The following is a 20,823-nucleotide window of genomic DNA, read 5'->3' as shown; positions in this document are numbered from 1 at the left end:
AAGGGGGTGTAGACTTTCTATAGGCACTGTAAATGGTGCCTCAGTTTGCATCAATTCTCCCCAGATCCAGAATGTAAATACGTGCTGGTCCTGCAACCATTACCTTGTGCAGTAAATTACTCTATCCATTTCTAACACAATTTATTGCACTCACTAAGCTTTTCCACACATTTCCTGACATGTTCAGGAATGTCTTGTTGAAAGACATGCACAGTTGTAACCCTAGAGTGTTACAAATGCCCTAACTTGTAGGCCTGCCACTTTGAAACAACTTGTAAGTTGTGAAGTTTTGTGTGTCAGTGTTGTTTTTTTATACCTCATTTCATTTAGCAAAGGACAAGAGTTAGTAAGATATTTTAATGGTTTCATATTTTAATATTTTCTAATCTCATAATGCTAAACAACATACTGTACAACATTGTTTAAAGATGCCGCTCTCTAAGTAAATCTTCAATGAGTCTTCGCCTTTGTGTCAACTTTGTGGGCTTATGCACTTATCAGGTCCTGCTGGCACCTAGCTCTGAAGCTGATGCAAAGGTGTTTTTTTTTTTTTTTTTTTTTAATTAACAAATACTCCTTAATTACAATCCATGAGAAAGGATGGAGCATTGGCCTGTGAAATCTGAATGTCAATTCCTAGTCAAGCTTGAGGTAAATGAGTTCTTCTGCGCTCTGGGCAATCTCCTGAACCAAAGGGGTTCCCTGAAAAGCATTCCAAATTAGGAAATGACATCTGACTATTTAAACACACCCAGTTTTGCTGCACAAGACAAAGCAGCAAACAAGCTCTGCAGTATTCCTCCTAAAAAAAAACCTAAAAAAAAAAAAAACTGTTTTTTAACAACTCTATAATAGACTATCTCAAAGTAAGGCATACGATCAGAGAGCTTCTTTTAAACAAATATGGAATTATTCTTGAAAGCCTGCTATTCTAATTACCTTAAAAAGGTGATATAAAGAGCGATTATCACAATTCTGTTTAATATAATACAGGATACAATTGCCTATAACATATGAGCTTAATAATGACCTCTCATGGTTTTCTGTCAGCTACTATTATAATTAGGGTCAGTATTTTTCTCACTACCTGCTTGTCTGGTTAGCACCTAATATGCGGCACTATGGCATAAATGCCAACAGTCCCATATGGTCGGTACAGTCCCGATTTCCTAACAAATGTCCCGCCTTATGATATTTACCCATAGAAAAAAATTATATATATATATATATATATATATATATATATATATATATATATATATATATATATATATATATATATATATATATATTCTGCATTCTGCATAGTAGAATCATGAGGTGATGATTAACTTATACAAAGGTAAGAACGCTTAGTAAAGATAACGTAAGACAAGTTGGTCCCGTACTTTAATTGGCCTGATGTCAGTAGAAACAGTGTATTGAGCTCTAATCTGGGTTGTTGCTGTTGTCATTTTGCTCGTCTCTGCAACTTCCTTTTTCTTCTCATTTTCGAATACTTCCGGGTTGAAGGCCAAAGCGCCATATTGTCTGCCAGGCGGAGAAGAAGAAGCCGGGGAGAGTGGAGCGAAGGAAATTAAGTGAGCTTGCAGTATTATCACAATTTTAACATTTCTAGACTTAACATACAAATACCGTTATAGGATGGGCTGTATTTCTGCAGGGGTTAAGAAAAAAAAAAAAAAATATATATATATATATATATATATATATATATATATATAGAACATAAAAGAAGGCCTAATAAATGTTAACGCGCAGAGGCCCAGGTAGCAGGACACACATACAAGCTCAACACACTCCTGCGTAAGAGACTTAGTGTACAAAGACAGCGGGGAAATTTAAGTGTTGCTCAACGGAGATTTTAGTAGTTTTTTTGAGGGTAGTGTGTGAAGCTTTACGTAGATTTGCATTTTATTATAGAATATTCGGATTCGTGTTGGTTACCATAATGTATTATTTGGATTAACTTCTGATCGTTCCTGATGTACCGTACTTGTATCATATTCCAGGCGTAATTTATTTATTTTTTTGCTGTGTGTACATATGTTTAAACATTAAATATGCGTAGGATACTGTAAACACGGTAACTTTAAGATAGACGGTAGCCGATCACGCCTCTTTCCTGAAAAACACAACACACGTAATATAAGGTGTTTTTAAATTTTGTATTTGTGTTTGTTTATTTCAAAATCAGATACAAATTACCGCAAATAAAACGTTAGTTATGAACCTTCTGTGAATGACGATTAGACTTTATTTTTGTTTTGTAGTTTTTATGATTGTATTTAGGACAGTATTGAACATACCATTTTATTAATACATGCTAATTAGAATAATAAATAATAATCATAATCGGTGGTTTAATCACACGGCAACATATCGATATAATTTACTTGAACATTAGCTACAGGAGGGCATAGACCGAATTTAAAATCAGGAAAAATCCATATTATATATAGGCAATGTAGTAGAAATGGGCATCTGGAATCGTTTACTATAATAAATTACTAATCGTATTATCTGTCATTGTAACACATATAAATGATCTGCACTGACAGCCACGGTGAGCCTACCACTGCAGCCCCATGTATTGCAAATAATAAATACATCATTATTTCTTTCAATATCTATAAATTCCAGACTTTTTTTTTTTTTTAAATGCAGGGGGATCCCAATACTGACTGTATTTATGGATAACGGAGGTTGTTGGAATGCACAATTGCATTCCAACAAAAACAATATTTAATGATCCATTTTAATTGATAATCATGGATTTACATTGAATTAACTGTTTAAATTATTTAAAAACATAAATGATTATATTAATATCATAATTAAAATAAACAAAGCTAACATGTTCTACATTGTTTGTTAAAATAACAAATTATGACATGGCACATATATGCCTCTAATCTAAGGCCTTGTCCACACTATGCCTTTTAAATAGTATTAGGCCCTGTCCATGCTACATAACCGATCTCAAGAACCAATCGAAACTGTTCTAATTAGTCCAGCTCAAAGCATCCACACTAAGTACTGTTTTATGTTTAGTCAGGCTTAATGGGTCGACACACTATTAGAATAGTTTGGTTGCAGTTCCCAGCAGTGCATTGAACTATTAATATGATAGTATACCACTATGCATTGTATTTTATTTTAAAATATTGTGTTATGCATCATATTAATAGAAGTGCATATTGCTAAAAAGAAATAAAACAAATATTTTGAAAAAAAAAATATGAACACACACAAGTAGGGCTTGGAAGTTTTCGGGTTTTATTTTTAATCAGGTGACAACAAATTGAGCTGCTTCTGTTTTAATAATCAAAAACTTAATTACAAAACAATCTTTGTTTTTACCTTCATATCTTCTTCTTGCCTTTGCCTAATTCTGGTCACCTTAATTTTATTTCAAACAGAGCTGACAAATTATGTGAATTGTTCATCCCGATCCTACTTTTAACATTTTTGCTGTCGCCTAATTTAACATTGTGCTTTTGTTATTTTCCCCACTTGTTTAACAGAGATGTCCTTACAGGTTTTTTTTTTTTTTTTATGCATAAAATTGCATACCCATTGTGGAGTGTACACTGATAGCAAGTCCTTCAGGCGTCAGTATTTCATCAAACATACCACAAAGCATTTTGGGATACTGAAAGTGCTGAATACAGTTTGCGTTTACACTACGCAGTGTTTAATACTGTATTTGAGAACTGGACTCGAGACTACCTTGGGGTAGTCTTGAGTCCGGTTCTAAATTAGATCGCATCAGGTAGTGCAGTTTGTCAGAAGTGTGGACGCTGTAGTACCAAACTACATTTTTTGTGTATCCTCCAATATCCCAAAATGCTTTGTCTAGTTGCTGCTGTGTGGTGGGGGGTACACACTCCTTACTGCATAGTGTAGATGCTAACCTTTTAAGCCGGTTTAAAGGCATAGTGTGGACAGGGCCTAAAACTGTCTCACTGTAAACAGCCTGTCAAAAGTGGAAGGCACCAATGGAGCAGCTGCCCCAGTGCACTAAGACCGTACTGCAATAAAACGCATAGGAGTCATTTTAAAAAGGTAATGTTTTATTTACAATATAACAAAATATGACCATTATTGACCCCAAAAAACTACATACACACCAAAGTATATGTTGAAATTAGGGTTGTCACTCAATTCACATTTTTGATTGGTTAATTTATGGGCATTAGTTGATTAACCAGTAGATTAGTCTGTTCACATATTTAGTAAAGGTAACTACCGTATACCAGCTGTCCTGCATGTAATACAAAAAATCAGTAGAATCTAAAAAAAAGAAAAAAAAAAAAAAAAAAAAAAGCCTGATGGAAATTTGGTCTTTGTATTTGTACTGCACAATTGAGATATTCCTGTGCTGGCCCTATGTGCACAAAGTGAATAAACTAAACTGAATCTTTAAATTTTTTACATTATTAAATTCAGCATAACAAAACTAATAATAAAAAATAAACACAGCTTACATATGTTACAGAAGCTCTCAAATGCACAGATGTGTCTTTGCCTCGTTCCTTTGTTTACAGATGCCATTTTATTAAAAAATAAATATATAACAAATGTCAGAAAAATCGCTTGCCATTAACTTTCTTACCCCTATGGACTGGAGACTATACCACACCTACTACAGCATGAACAGAATGCACCAATGAAGCGCTAGATCGACCCAGAATAAAACCCGCTCCAGTGTCAATTTTTCTGTTGCACCAAATAGAAAAACTACTTGGAGGCAATTGCCAACCCCTTCCTTTTATAATATCCGCCCTTACTGTGGCACCACAGCAGTCTGTATATGATGATAAATTACTTAAATGAATACATAAAAAAAAAATGTTTAGTGAAATTTGTCATGTGACCAGTTATACATCTAGCATATTATTCAATGTTTAACCACTTTTTTAGAATTTATACGTTAAATGTTTAAAATTCCCATCGCAAGTACTTGCAGGCTATTTTGAAGAAATGCAGTCGTTAACATGATGGCAAAAAAATGGTTTTATACTCAAATTTTATAGAGAAACTCCTAGGCATTAGCGTTGTAAATTGAACCCCGACGTTGCAAATATGAACAATGATTATTGATCATTTATTGAGTTAAAATGCTTAACAAAAAAAAATTAAAAATCTTCCCTCACTGTAACAGTTTAAAATAACAGTAAGTCCTCTTTTTATAGTGCATGGTATAAATAAACAAATCCTGATGTTTTAGGACACGTTTGATAAATACATTGGCATTTAAATGTAGCCATGTGCACTTTTCAATTTCCTGCCGTTACTAGCCTTTGCCTTGTTTTGTGTAAAATCTGACAAATTTCCAGTGTAAACATAACGGTAAATTAAGAAAAGCCACTGTCCAAAAGAGAAAAAAAAAACAAGGTTTGAAAACTACATTAACATTATGGCCTGTTCACATGGAAATAATTCTATGTCTCTTTTTTTAATTTGCTGTTGGTTATAATTTCTGAATTACGTGGCCCAGCTTCTGGCGAAAGCAGCAGTCCCTTCCAGTGTTTTCACTTTTTGCTGTCATATTTGAGTCAATACTTTACATGACTTTGCATAACCACTTATATTTGCATTATCTTCAGTGAATACAACAATATTGTCTTTTTTCCAAACAGTACATTAGAGGTAGCCTACCTTTTCCTGTAATGGAAGTTTCAACAGCGACAGCTCCGGCTGAATTTTACTTGCGTCTCCATGCTTGAATATGTAGAATATCTCTTTCATGCATATATGTGGATTTATTAATAATTGATTTGCTGCCCACATCGCACCCGAGGTATGTAGAATGTATCTTTCATACATGTGTAGGGTTAATTAATCTACACACCACGTCACAACAAAAAATGCGTCACATACTGGAGTGCTTAGAGAAGTTTCAGTTTCAAAAGGAAAACTGGACAGGATATATTGATAACCACTGTGGGCTCCCCTCACTGATTGGTGGGTATGGGCATCCGTGGCAGGTTTAGTATCCTAGAAGATCTCAACTGATATTGTTAAAGCCGGGGACACAATGCCTGATGCGATCAGTAGCAACAGGCAGTGTGTTGTGTTTTGCGATGCAATTTTACAGGATCAGTCATAAGAACATAAGAAAGTTTACAAACGAGAGGAGGCCATTTGGCCCATCTTGCTCGTTTGGTTGTTAGTAGCTTATTGATCCCAAAATCTCATCAAGCAGCTTCTTGAAGGATCCCAGGGTGTCAGCTTTAACAACATTACTGGGGAGTTGATTCCAGACCCTCACAATTCTCTGTGTAAAAAAGTGTCTCCTATTTTCTGTTCTGAATGCCCCTTTTTCTAAACTCCATTTGTGACCCCTGGTCCTTGTTTCTTTTTTCAGGCTGAAAAAGTCCCTTGGGTCGACACTGTCAATACCTTTTAGAATTTTGAATGCTTGAATTAGGTCGCCACGTAGTCTTCTTTGTTCAAGACTGAACAGATTCAATTATTTTAGCCTGTCTGCATATGACATGCCTTTTAAGCCCGGAATAATTCTGGTCGCTCTTCTTTGCACTCTTTCTAGAGCAGCAATATCTTTTTTATAGCGAGGTGACCAGAACTGAACACAATATTCAAGATGAGGTCTTACTAGTGCATTGTACAGTTTTAACATTACTTCCCTTGATTTAAATTCAACACTTTTCACAATGTATCCGAGCATCTTGTTAGCCTTTTTTATAGCTTCCCCACATTGTCTAGATGAAGACATTTCTGAGTCAACAAAAACTCCTAGGTCTTTTTCATAGATTCCTTCTCCAATTTCAATATCTCCCATATGATATTTATAATGTACATTTTTATTTCCTGCGTGCAGTACCTTACACTTTTCTCTATTAAATGTCATTTGCCATGTGTCTGCCCAGTTCTGAATCTTGTCTAGATCATTTTGAATGACCTTTGCTGCTGCAACAGTGTTTGCCACTCCTCCTACTTTTGTGTCGTCTGCAAATTTAACAAGTTTGCTTACTACACCAGAATCTAAATTATTAATGTAGATTAGGAATAGCAGAGGACCTAATACTGATCCCTGTGGTACACCACTGGTTACCACACTCCATTCTGAGGTTTTTCCTCTAATCAGTACTTTCTGTTTTCTACATGTTAACCACTCCCTAATCCATGTACATGTGTTTCCTTGAATCCCAACTGCGTTCAGTTTGAGAATTAATCTTTTGTGCGGGACTTTGTCAAAAGCTTTCTGGAAATCTAAATAAACCATTTCATATGCTTTGCAATTATCCATTATCGATGTTGCATCCTCAAAAAAATCAAGCAAGTTAGTTAGACACAATCTCCCTTTCCTAAAACCATGTTGACTGTCTCCCAGTACCCTGTTACCATATAGGTAATTTTCCATTTTGGATCTTATTATAGTTTCCATAAGTTTGCATATAATAGAAGTCAGGCTTACTGGTCTGTAGTTACCTGGTTCAGTTTTGTTTCCCTTTTTGTGGATCGGTATTACGTTTGCAGTCGATCGATTTCAATCGGCTCGCAAAGTTTAAACATGTTTAAACACTTGTATCTGGGCAGTGTATCATACCTACTCAAAAGTCTCAAAGTCAGCAACCAATGAGTTCACAGTGTTAAGTCTTATGACTGGAGACAGACACGCATGTATTCTGTCTCTACACACACCCACACACGGTATTCGGTATACAATCGATAAATAATTTATCGTTACAAATCTAATGGGCATTGTTGTATAATGGAGGACTGTTTTGTAGAACGTTTATTTTGGAGTGCTTATGTGGAAGGATGCATACAAAAAAAATGAAAAAACAAATAAATACAGTTAAATACACATTGTAATTAATTATGCTGTAATATTGAAGAATAAAAGCAATGAGGACCTCCACACTGGGCATCACCAGGCATTATGGACTGTTTGGTTATAATAGTTAGTCCATAATGCCTGGTAATGTCCTTTGTGTCAGGTCTTCAAGCTTACACATCCATCTATCTGGGCACTGTTGACTGCGAGTCTGAGTGTGCCTTGCACATGCAGCAAAACCGGTAAAGCACAAGGGACCAGTATAGCTTGCTCAACCAAATGCACTCCACAAAGGAGCAAATAACTAGCCTAATAGTTGAAACGATTGCTAAACATACACTGACTATCAGCACTGTTAAAGGATGGGATTAAATATATTAAATGATTTAACATCTACTTTGCACTACATTATGTATAAGACTTCATGTAGCAGAACGTATCCAGGTATTTCTTAATGTAAACATGTTTTTATATTTTAAAGTTGTCCAGTGAAGACATATATTAATTAATTATAAACTATACATCATTATGTTGTCTTTAATTGCTGTTTGGAAATGTTGCGTACATTGGGCTTTATGCATACTGTACTTGTATTACACTGTTAATAAAAAGAGCTGCTTATTGAAGCATTGTCATAGTACTGCAATTTTTTTTTTTTTTTTTATAATTTATTTTATACATATTGCTTCAAATGGTATTATGTAACCATTATTTTTATCCAGTGGCACGTTGGTGTAAAGTATAATAGTGTAGTCATTTAGTAAATTTTGAGTATTTAATTGTTAAAATATACAGAAATGACCCACCCCTACAATATGGTACATTGATCTACTTTTAGAGAATTGGGTGATTTATAAAGGCAGTTGACTACTTTGTGTAGTTGCTGCTGTGTGGTGTGGGGTACACACTCCTTATTGTACTAAACTCGAGTACTATTCAATAAGGTGTTGTAGTGTTTCTCTGTGAAATTGTTTGTTCTGATGTTTTTATGGTATCTTGTTGGTAGAACTAATTCTCAAGATCACCCCATTAAAGTAGTAATGCAACAACACTTGGGTGCCAGTTACTGCATACTTACTTCATGTTGGTAGTAAAAGTTTTATTGGCCCTTGTTTCATTGCTATACAGTGACTGTTTTATTTGTAACAGTAGTGAAGATACTTTATAATCACTCTGTACACTGGTAAAAGATTTACAATTTCTGTCTCAGCGTTTTATTTTGTGTATTAAATGTTTGTTTTATGGCAAAAAAAGAGAAACTTGAGTCCATTGCCAGTTGAGACCTTCAATGAAACTCGACACAGAAAATAACACTAAATTAAACAATCTTTCTGTGTAGGATCCAACCATCTAAACTTTAAGGTTAATGATGTGGGATCAAGGTGGTCAGCCGTGGCCGCACTGGCCTTTGAGCCAGCAGCAGTGGTTGCAGACCTTCCAGCACCAGCAGGACCCAGGTATGAGTAAGATTTTCTTTTCAGTGTGTGTGTACATAAAATCCACACACACACAAAATATGAATTAAGTGTTTGCCTATGTTTTTTTGTGCTGAACTAGCAAGCTAAGTTGGTATATTCTGTTTAAAATATTAAAACTGTTTTAGGTAGCACCATTTGAAACTTGTGTCCTATCCCAAGCATATAAGCAAGACCACAGATTACTTTGAAATTGATTTAATGGACCCCATTGTTATGTATTGCATTTGTGGTAGCTATATCACATGCCTTACTTAATATTTAGTAGTCCCCCTTTTGTACATTACAATCAGTTGTCTTTTGCAACACATTAGTTTATCCAGGAAATCGGAAGTATATTCCACTGCTAGTATGGTTTGGTTGGCTGTGCCTTGGCTACCTGAAATTTCACATACTACTGTATATTCTCAATCAGATTAGTGTGTCGGCACTGGGTAGATCAGGTCTCTGTCAGTTCCCTTTGTGTAGCCTAGATTGTAATATAACCTTTTCCTTGAGTTTACAGTACCAACCACACATGCAAATACAAAAGTTATACTTTTTAATTGAAAATATGCAACACCCCTAGGCTAGCACAAACCAGCATTCAGTCAAGAGTGGCAAAAATCTAGAGTTGTAAATAACAAAGTAAATTACATAACCAAATAAAATCAGTGTGTATAAATGAGATAAGTATGTGCATATCCCAATAAGCAATCGACTGACAATAATGGAGGCTGTGTGGTCCAGTGGTTAAATAAACATGCTTGTAACCAGGAGGTCCCCGGATCAAATCTCAGCTCAGCCACTGACTCACTGTGTGGCCCTGAGCAAGTCACTTAACCTCCTTGTGCTCCGTCTTTCGGCTGAGACGTTGTTGTACGTGACTCTGCAACTGATGCATTGTTCACACACCCTAGTCTCCTATCTTGTAAAGCACTATGAAAGTTGCTATATAAAAAAATAAAGATTGTTATTATATTAGAATACATTGAACAAAAATATAAACGCAACATGTAAAGTTTTGGTCCCATGTTTCATGAGCTGAAATAAAAAAAATTCCAGAAATTTTCCATATGCACAAAAAGCTTATTTCTCTCAAATTTTGTGCACGAATTTGTTTACATCTCTGTTAGTGAGCATTTCTCCTTTGCCAAGATAATCCATCCCCGACAGGTGTGGTATATCAAGAAGCTGATTAAACAGCATGATCATTACACAGGTGCACCTTGTGCTGGGGATAATAAAAGGCCACTCTAAAGTGTGCAGTGCAGCTCTTCTGCATGCTTGTCGTCCTCACCAGGGTCTTGACCTGACTGCAGTTTGGCGTCGTAATCGACTTCAGTGAGCAAATGCTCACCTTCGATGGCCACTGGCACGCTGGAGAAGTGTGCTCTTCATGGATGAATCCCGGTTTCAACTGTACCTGGCAGATGGCAGACAGCGTGTATGGCGTCGTGTGGGCGAGTGGTTTGCTGATGTCAGTGTTGTGAACAGAGTGCCCCATGGTGGCGGTGGGGTTATGGTATGGGCAGCCATAAGCTACGGACAGCAAACACATTTGGCAATTTGAATGCATAGAGATACTGTGACGAGAGCCTGAGGCCCATTGTCGTGCCATTCATCCGCCGCCATCTCCTCATGTTTCAGCATGATAATACACGGCCCCATGTCGCAAGGATCTGTACACAATTCCTGGAAGCTGAAAATGTCCCTGTTCTTCCATGGCCTGCATACACACCAGACATCTCACCCATTGAGCATGTTTGGGTTGCGCTGGATTGACGTGTACGACAGTGTGTTCTAGTTCCCGCCAATATCCAGCAACTTCGCACAGCCATTGAAGAGGAGTGAGACAACATTCCACAAGCCACAATCAACAGCCTGATCAACTCTATGCGAAGGAGATGTGTCGCGCTGCTTGAGGCAAATGGTGGTCACTCCAGATACTGACTGGTTTTCTGATCCACGCCCCTACATTTTTTTTTTTTTTTTTTTTTTAAAAGGTATCTGTGGTGTGAAATCCATAGATTAGGGCCTAATGAATTTATTTCAATTCCTTATATGAACTGTAACGCAGTAAAATCTTTGAAATTGTTGCATGTTGCATTTATATTTTTGTTCAGTGTAATTTATTTAGAAATAAAAGATTTGCTGTGTAGGAAAGCACAGCGCTATCTGGACAGTTACTTTGCTATATATAGTCTGCATGTGTTTTTGTGTGTATTTAAATTAGGTCAAGTGGATTGGGCAGCTCTGGCACAAGCTTGGATAGCTCAGAAGGAATCCAGTGGACCAAATGTGGTGGATCAGCAAGGAATTCAGCCCAATGGCCAGGAAATCCAGGGATTAGACACAGGTCCAAATAATCATGGCAACTTCCAGGGGGATCCGAGTTTCAACAGAATGTGGCAGCCAGGTTTGACTTGTTTTTCTTATTTTACTATAACTCAACACCTTCTTAATACCAAGCATATATTAGGATATAATTTGAAAAAAATTGAGTATTGGAGTTAAAAGGTTATGCCTTGCATAGAAGGGGGAAAGTTTGTTTTGAAACTAAACCCAACACTTGCCTTCAGTGTTCATTGTTCTTTATTTGGTTGTGTTTGCAATACTGCATACTGACTCCTGTCTTTGCATGTTGACAATGATCAGAATGGGGGATGCACCATCAGCCTCCTCACCCACCCCCAGAGCAACAGTGGATGCCTCCAGCACCAGGGCCGATGGATGTTGTTCCTCCTTCCGAAGACAGCAACAGCCAGGACAGTGTTGATTTCCTTCCAGACTCCCGACATGGCATATTTAACCAAAACAACCACAACTTTGGAGGGCAACCAGAGAGCTTTACTATGGCGCCAATGCCAGTCAACCAGTTTGACTACCAGGTAAAGTGTCTGCAAAGCCTGTTGTCGAGTCAGATACAGGGATATTAAAGTAAATTATTTTGGGGCAACATTTAATGAATCTTACTTTGATAACCTAAAACATTTTTTAAACTATGTAGAGCATAATATTTATATTACAAGGGCTTCAGAAGTTGATGCATTAAGAAGAAAGAAAATTTGTTGTCGTTTGAAATTAACTAAATACCTTCTTCTATTTTAGCATGGTGCTGCTGCATTTGGCCCCCCGTCTGGCGGGTTCCATCCTCCTTACTGGCAGCAGAGCCCTCCACAGAACCGCAGAGACAGACCCCCTGCGTTTAGGGAGCGGCAGCGCTCTCCCATCCAGATGCCAGTTAAACAGGAGCCCCCTGCACTTGGTAAGTCTTCTACTTTTGTTTTTAATTTTTGCATTCGCCCTTTCCAGAAACCATTTTTCTACTTTTTCAGCATTATGTAAACTCCTTGGGCAAAATCAAATGGCACCCTTTGTTTGACATTTTATCCAAGAGTATAATGGGCGACAGCAGAGTGTGAGAGCAGCCAAAATGTCAAGTAATGGTGAGAGGGAAGAGCAGATGAATTGTTTTTTGTGCAGAATCAGGGATATGTTTAGAGGTGAAATCAGCTTGCAATTTAAATCAGAAATGATACGTTAATATTTTGACAAATGGAGCAATGATCTGTATATTTTTGTATTGGTATCTCAGCAAGGTTATAAGTTACTTTTAATCTGTATTCTCCAGATGCTGTAAAGCGCAGGACACTGCCTGTTTGGATCCGTGAGGGACTGGAAAAGATGGAAAGAGAAAAACAGAAGAAACTAGAAAAAGAAAGAATGGAGAAACAGCGTGCCGAAATGGCAAAAGATGAAAAGAAGGATAGAGAGGAGCCGGAAGAGGAGGGTGATGGACCTCGTTTGCCACGTAAAAGTAAATTTGTAAGTATCAGTGCTTAAGCCAAGAACAGTGGTGTGTGTGTGTTTATTTGAATTTCTATATAATGTTAAGATGTTTAAACCTTTTTTTTAATTTTTATCAGGACAGTGATGATGAAGATGAAGAGGAGGAGGAAGATGCAAGACCTGAAGCAAAAAAATTAGAACCAGAAAGTAGGAGTCCATCTCCAGTACATGAGGAGCAGAGTGAACCAGAAATGACTGAGGAAGAAAAGGAATTTCTGCTGGTACTTGATTTGCTTATTTAGAATATTACTGATACCGGGTTTGGGTGTTACATCTGCGTCAGCCTCAAGGAACATCATAATAGATATACAATAACCTTTTTTCAGTTTTAAACATATTGTAAATTTCTGGGTCTTAAGGTCTGTTTTTATTTTAGTCAGAATAGTCCTCTTTAGTCAGCTTCAGACTGAAGACATAGTCCACCACAACACATCCTAGATGCCGGGTAGAGTATGTTTTTAGAAGGCATACTTGGGATGGCTTTGCTAAAGTATACAGTGACTGTGTATTTGCTTTTCAATATCTATATTTCAGTGCCTGTACATACAGAGGCTCCTTATATTTACACAATAATCACACAGTAATTGAAAGGGTAAAAATATTTGTATAAAATAGTATTATGGAAAAATGCAAATGGAGACTTTTGGTAATGATTGGTGCAAAACTAAGGCAGTTATCTTTTTTTTACCATGTAGCATGTGTGGACTTTCCTTTCAGTGGATGTATGTTACCAACATACATGTTTAGTCAATAGTTCTACATTCAGCACTGCCAGATCTCTTATCTGATAATAGAAATAAAATTAAGAAAGCATTGAATTTTGTAACCTTTTTTCTTGTCTTTTTATAGATGATTATGACCAAAACTGTGCTGACAGAAGTGCTTTTAGAGGTCACCAATGAAGAAATCTATTATGTTGCAAAAGAAGTTCACCACAAGGCAACAAAAGGTATGTATTCTGCTTCAGATCACTCGTTAGACGGCGATACCAGCATGTATACAAAAAAATAAAAATTGAATATTTATGTGTTTAGTGTGTAGCTTATAGAATGAAATGCTACAGAATTGTAATTCATTGATATAAAATATGTAAAAATGTTGACAATATAGTTGCAGTGCTTTTCCATTTTCTAGTTCGTGTATATGTGTTTGTCTTTATATTTTGTTAATGTAGTATCTGTTTCATTTAGAAATTTTCCAGCAGTAATGAAAGTAATACGCTAAGGTAAAAATGCTGTCCTAGGCAGTCTCTGCTAATGCACTGGTAGAATTAGGACATTTCTGTATACGTGGCATGAAACCTGCAAAAGAACCAGTAGTATCAGCTTTTTTTTTTTTCTGGTTAAGTAACACACCTTCAACTTGGTACAATAAAAAGGTTATTCCATGTCTCCTATTCCTAAAAGGACACTGGGTCAGCTCTGATGTGAAAATCTACATTAGTAAAGAGTGGTATTTACCTCTTCCTGTAGTGTTGCAATCAATGTTTGATTTCATGTTAAATGCTAAAACTCAAAGTTTATTTGATTGTCTTTTTTCTTCTTTTTAATGGATGTCATGTTTTTAATTCTTCTCTCCTTTGCAAAGCAGCATTAATAGTGCAGCTTAATTTTGCCATAGAATCTCATGACTTTGAAAATGTGGCTGTATGTGTTAACATGTTCCTGTTGTTGATGTGATACAAAGCTCCTGCAAAGCAGCTAGCACAGTCCAGTGCACTGGCTTCTCTTACTGGACTCGGTAAGTAGTTTCTAGTTTAAAACTGGGGAGTTTTTTTTACGGGGGGTAGCAGTTAGAGGGTAATGTATTCCTCTGCCAGATTTTGTCTGTAAGAAATCTATTTAAACAAAGCAAGGGAGGTAGAGATGGTATTTTTCTTTTTTTCTGGGTCAAACTCAAGTTGCTTAATATTTATGCAACTACCAGATTGTAAGCTGGATCCTGTTACAAGAACAAAGTTGATCACTGATGTATAATGCATCTTGTACTGAAGACAGTCTAATTTGTTTCAAAGAGTTAAGTACATACCAAGATGTCCTATTTATCTATATACCATTAGGGGATATTCTGTGTACCAAGATACTCAACTCCACCTTTAATTCCATCACATGGCGTGCAAAGGATCATGGGATATAAATAGCACTACAGGGCTATTTTTCTATTGTCTTCGGAGAGGGGGCTGATTTTCACAGTGCTGTTTCGCTGTTGCCCAGGCTCGAGGGAAGAAATATATTAACCTGTTGAATGGTGATAACATAATTGATAAGAAAAATGACATTTTCCTGCACACAGTCCTTCAACTGGACATATGCAGTTAAGATCACAGGTTTTCTGGTGTTGTGTAAAAACATTTTATAATTGTAGTATCATATTTACATAGCAAAAGATATTATTTACTGCAATAGTATGGCAATAAGCATTCTGTTTTGCTGTACTAATTCAAATGTGCTTAGGCTACTGCAGTAGCTGTTTAATATTACTGTAATGAAATATGTGAAGTACATTAGCTTGATTTGATTCTGAAATTCACAATTCTCATTAAACTATATAAAAACATTTCTCCAATATAGTTTAAAGAAATATTGCAAAACCGTAATCAATTAGTAATTAGTAAATTTGTTTTATTCATTTATTGTTGTTGATTTTATATTTACAGAAAAGTTACAGTAGTAAATGATCATAGTGAAAAACTAAAAATATATAAACAGTAAACCCATGGTTTATAATTGCATTTGCTGTGCAAAGCTCTAGTGACTGCTTTCTGTGCCATTTCAAAAAAGTGCTTTTTCGTATCAATTACAGTGTTATCATTAACACAGGCTAGTTTGTTTTGTCAAGACACTCTGGGCAACAGTAAAACAGACTTCACAAGTATTTTGTATTTTTAAACCATCAATAGAAAAACATATCTTGAGCTCTCTTCATATCCCATAACCCTCTATGTCGGCAGTCCCTGTAGAGAATCTTGGTAATCTAGAATATCTTTGGTACTTCTAAAGACCTTGGCAAAAGGGCAACTGGAAGGTATACCTAATATTTCACAGTATCTCAGAACGAAGAAAAAAGACTGCAACTTGCAACATTTGCTTATCTGTACTTTCCTTTCATGACAGTACTGCAAATTTATTTTATCACCTTTAGTTGCAAGTTTTTCCAAACTGTCAAATTGAAATGTAAGTAAATATATGTAAATTAAACATTAGCGGTCATTATGGAACATTTACAGCAAATGGCATTAAGTTAATACTTTGTAGTACTGGTAATTTGTCTTTCAATATAATTTCTTATCACTAGCAAACAGGTGTGATCGATCGCGTAGATTGGGTGATTAACCGATCAATAGAAAATGTCAAGATTGAAGCTTCTAAAATGTCAATTTTATTATTTTAACTAAACAGATATCAGTGTAAAATCAGAGTGGAAGCCAAATGTGTTGTCTCTTATAAAAGAGTCTGGGTTTGTGCACGCAGGTGGACTGGGTGAGTACGGGTCAGATGACAGCGAAGATGAGAGAAGTGAGAGAGGCTCTGAAACTTCAGATACAGACGATGAGGAGCTGCGGCACAGGATCAGGCAAAAGCAGGATGCCTTTCGGAGGAAAGAGCAACAGCTTCAGGAGAGGCAACAAGTGGAAGGTGTGCATGAACTTCTCAAGCTTAAGAAATTATATATCTGTATCTATGTATCTCTATATCTAATATACACAGTGCTGAGAAAGATTGTGAACCCCTTTAGGATTTTTCACATATTTCAAACCTAAAATGTTATTAGATCTTAATCTAAGTCTTAATAATAGATAAAGACAACCTGATTAAACAAATCACACAAAAGTATGGTACTTTTTCAACATTTATTTATCCATAAATGATTCAACATTCAATATCCATGTGTGAAAAAGTATGTGAACCTTTACATTCAATAACTGGTGGCACCCCCTTGAGCAGCAATGACTTCATCTAAGTGTTTCCTGTAACTGATGGTCAGTCTCTCACACCGGTTTTGAGGAATTTTGGCTCATTCTTCCTTACAGAACTGCTTCAACTCAGTGACATTTGAGGGTTTCCTTGCAAGAACAGCGCGCTTTAGGTCCTGCCACAACATTTCAATGGGGTTTAGGTCTGGACTTTGACTAGTCCATTCTAAAACACAGAATTTCTTCCATTCTTTTGTAGATCTTCTTGTATGTTTAGGATCATTGTCTTGCTGCATGACCCACTTTTGGTTCAACTTCAGCTCACGGACGGATGACCTCCTCACGGACGTTCTCCTCTATAATCTTCTGATTCGGTGCAGAATTCATGGTTGTGTCAATGATGGCAAGCCGTCCAGGTCCAGAGGCAGCAAAGCAGCCCCAAACCATCACACTCCCAGCACCATGCTTGACGGTTGAAATTAGGTTCTTCTGTTCTAATGCAGTGTTTGGTTTTCGCCAAACATAACGTTTCTCATTGAGGCCAAAAAGTTCTACCTTTGACTCGTCTGTCCAGAGAGCTCTTAGGCGAACTTCAGGACGGGCAACAATGTTCTTTTTAGAGAGCAGTGGTTTCCTCCTGGCTGTCCTTCCATGAACACCATTCTTGTTCAGTCTTTTTCTGATAGTTGAGTCATGAACACTCACATTAACCAAGGCTAGAGTGGCCTGCAGATCCTTGGAGTTACTCTAGGGTTCTTTGTGACTTCTTCCTTGATGTTTGTTCTTTGAGAGATTTTGGTAGGACAACCGCTCCTGGGTAGAATGACTGTGGTCTTGAACTTTCTCCATTTGTAGACCATCTGTCTGACAAGTGGATTGTTGGAGCCCCAAATCCTTAGAAGTGGTTTTGTAACCCTTTCTAGACTGATGAGAACCAATAGCTGTTTTTGGGAGGTCCTCAGATTTCTTTTGATCATGTCATGATGTGTTTCCGCACACCTGTATGGTGAAGACCAAACTAACAAAGTTTCCGATCTTTATATAGTGGGGCCTCCCAAACTCACCCCTGAAGATCTAATTATTTAAACACCTGATTCTGATTATTCCTTTAATTGAGCTGATAAATTCAGGGGTTCACTTACTTTTTCACATACCCTGAATCTTAATTACTCATTGTTTGTCTAATTCATACATCATTGTGTTTCAAAGACATGGAATTGGTTAATATAAACCTTATTAGATATTTAAGAAAAGACTCAAGAAGGCTGTCATGGTAAAACTATGGAATTTCCATAATTATCATTGGGATTCACAAACTTTTTCTCGGCACTGTATCCATCAACTTATGTCTTGTTTTACTTATTTTAGTCCAGGTCCAACTGTGACTGGTTAAGTTAATCAAAATGTAAAATTCAAATGTCAAGTTTTAGGTTCTTCCTTTTTATCCATGCTGATTCCACTGTAGACAACATTTGACTTAATTTGTTTTCTTTTACATACTGGTTTATACATTTTAAAGTCTCAACATTGATTAAAAAATATCTTTCTTTTCCTCTTGCAGAAGAAAAACTGACTGAAAGAGTGAACAAAGAGATACATGAATATGACAAAGAACAGATTTTCAGCTCAGTTAAACAGGAAATAGTAAAAGAGAGCCAGCCAATAACTGAGAAAAGAAGGTCTCGCAGTGAAACTGATATCATTGAGCCCAAAAAGCCTGTGAAGGAGAAGGAGAGGATAGGCAGGAGTAGAAGCCAGAGCTTTTCAGGTAGTAATAGCAGGAGTAGCAGCAGTGAGAGCAGTAGTAGCAGCAGCAGTAGCAGGTGGAGCTCCTCCTCTGGCTCCAGTTCAGTTAGCAGCCGCAGCTCCTCGCATTCCTTCACGCCCAAGAAAAAGAAAAAGCGCAGCCGGAGCCGGTCCCCCTCACACAGGGTCAGGCAGCGCAGCAGAAGCAGGAGTTCCCACAGGCACAGGAGGGACCCGAGTAAGGGGAGGGATAGGAGGGCAAGTAGGAACAGGAGCCCAGACAGGAACAGTAGGAGGAGGAATCGCAGCCGGTCTAGGGAGCGCAGGAGCAGCAGGGAGAAGAGAAAGAGCAGGAGCAGGTCAAAGATCAGGGTCAGCCGTAGCAGAAGCAGGGACCGGCGCAGGAGTGATGACAGGAGGAGGAGTCTGAGCAGGGGTAAGCGCAAGCAGGCAGGCAGCAAGGACAGGGACAGGAGGAAGGACAGGAGCCGTAGCAATGATAAGGACAAAAAGAAAAAGGACAAAGAACAGGACAAGAAGAAAGAGAAGCAAAAGACAAAGGAAAAGCAAGAGGAAAAAGACCACAAATCCACAGGCCAGGAAGAGAGCAGTACTAGTAGATCGAAGAGGAAGAGCGAACATGGTAACTCGCATAGCGAGTTGTCTAGCCGTCTGTCACGACAAGATAGCAAGTCCAGCAAGAAAGGCTTGGTTAAGAATAGCAGGAAGTATTCAGATTCAAATTCTAGTGGTAGAAGCAGCTCGCGTTCTCCAGAAGTTAGCAAGGAAAAGAAGTCTAAGAAATCTAAACGTAGTCGTTCACGATCAACGGACAAATCTCACAAGTCTGGTAAGAAGGCAAGCCGCAAACACAAGTCTAAGTCGCGATCAAGGTAGTACACTTTTTTGTATTTTTTAATTATATTTTTTTACCTGATTTTTCCTTGTACTGATTGAATAATGAATGATATAGCTGAATCTATACGCCAGTTATACCTTTAACTGGCTAATTAGCTATTTTATTTATTTTTATTTTTTAATTCCCCCGAAATAGTCCTCTCCCTTCTAGGAGATCCTGATAAGGCTCCATAGTGTTCTCTGCTGGGAGATTTGGGGTTGAAGCATTCCTGGCTCCCTTGTGACTTGTGGCTGCCAATATGCTCCCCTGATCTACTACCAGCCGTGCACTTTGTGTGGCAAAGAATCTGCATAATCCACAATATTTCCTTCCTAAGGAGAGCTTTCACAGACAGCATCCAAGAACTGTATCCAAGAACTGCTTTATATGACTGGGATCCAGAAACCTGCCACCTCTCTAGACTGATTAGAGACATAAGCTATAATATTCATTAACCTGCTCTGCAGAGTCATCATTCTTGTGTGTTAAGCCAACGTCACAAGCCAGTATTATTGGAACGTTAACAGCAACACTAATGTTTCTTTCTTGCTTTTGTGTTTTTTTTTCTTTTCAGGTCAGTCACACCAGTACGTCGCAAGCGTTGAGGAATGATATGGCACCTGAACCTTGCACTTATTTTGAAATTCCATGAGTTTTAAAGGCTTGTCTCATTATAGAGGCAACTGTGTAGGTGGAAAGCTTTTTTTTTTTCTTTTATTGTAAATAAGTGTTGTTTTTTTTCTAAGTGCTGTCTGCAATACACGACTTTTTGAATGATTGTTTTTTCCTTATGTTCATATTTTGAGGTTGGTAGATTAAAGGTTTAAAGCAAGCAATTTTTTTGAAGCTGTAACATAAAAAAAAAAAAAATCTTAATGTACATTGCTGTCAATAATAAAAATTCAAATGAGGTTGTGAGTTTTATTTTTCATTTTGGATTTGAAGTATCACCGATTTGATCTTGTATGTATCCTTAACATGACTGTTTTTTTAGTTTTTATCTAAAAATGATCAGCTTTAGCAGAAATGTTTGTGTCATGATGCATAATTAAATGTTTGGCAGTAGGGTAAATAAGTGTTACTCTTTAATTGTACACTTCCATATAAATAGTGTGGATGTAGGCCATGTGTTTGTGTATTAAAGATGGCTTGG

The 20,823-nt window shown here is 37.1% G+C and overlaps 1 protein-coding gene across 1 annotated transcript; it reads left to right on the top strand.

Annotated features, from left to right (window-relative positions):
- The first annotated feature begins 1,511 nt into the window (after positions 1–1,511).
- On the top strand, positions 1,512–20,581 carry pnisr (PNN-interacting serine/arginine-rich protein). The gene is made up of 12 exons (XM_041253230.1): positions 1,512–1,580; positions 9,147–9,264; positions 11,498–11,680; positions 11,920–12,152; positions 12,373–12,529; positions 12,896–13,089; positions 13,191–13,334; positions 13,963–14,062; positions 14,800–14,853; positions 16,584–16,748; positions 18,588–19,665; positions 20,245–20,581. Exons 2-12 carry the CDS (start codon positions 9,174–9,176, stop codon positions 20,273–20,275), a joined length of 2,430 nt encoding a protein of 809 aa, XP_041109164.1. The 5' UTR covers positions 1,512–1,580; positions 9,147–9,173; the 3' UTR covers positions 20,276–20,581.
- The last annotated feature ends 242 nt before the right edge of the window (positions 20,582–20,823 follow it).

The sequence above is a fragment of the Polyodon spathula genome, chromosome 6 (genome assembly GCF_017654505.1).
Source record: "Polyodon spathula isolate WHYD16114869_AA chromosome 6, ASM1765450v1, whole genome shotgun sequence".
Taxonomy (NCBI): domain Eukaryota; kingdom Metazoa; phylum Chordata; class Actinopteri; order Acipenseriformes; family Polyodontidae; genus Polyodon; species Polyodon spathula.
This window is presented reverse-complemented; position numbering and strand designations above follow the sequence as displayed.

What these genes read in the sequence shown, in the direction of transcription:
- pnisr (XM_041253230.1), top strand. Translation starts at nt 9,174, where the DNA reads ATGATGTGGGATCAAGGTGGTCAGCCGTGGCCGCACTGGCCTTTGAGC. An exon ending in CCAGCACCAGCAGGACCCAG is followed by an intron (nt 9,265 to 11,497) that starts GTATGAGTAAGA and finishes TATTTAAATTAG; the next exon opens with GTCAAGTGGATTGGGCAGCT. An exon ending in GGCTTCTCTTACTGGACTCG is followed by an intron (nt 14,854 to 16,583) that starts GTAAGTAGTTTC and finishes TTGTGCACGCAG; the next exon opens with GTGGACTGGGTGAGTACGGG.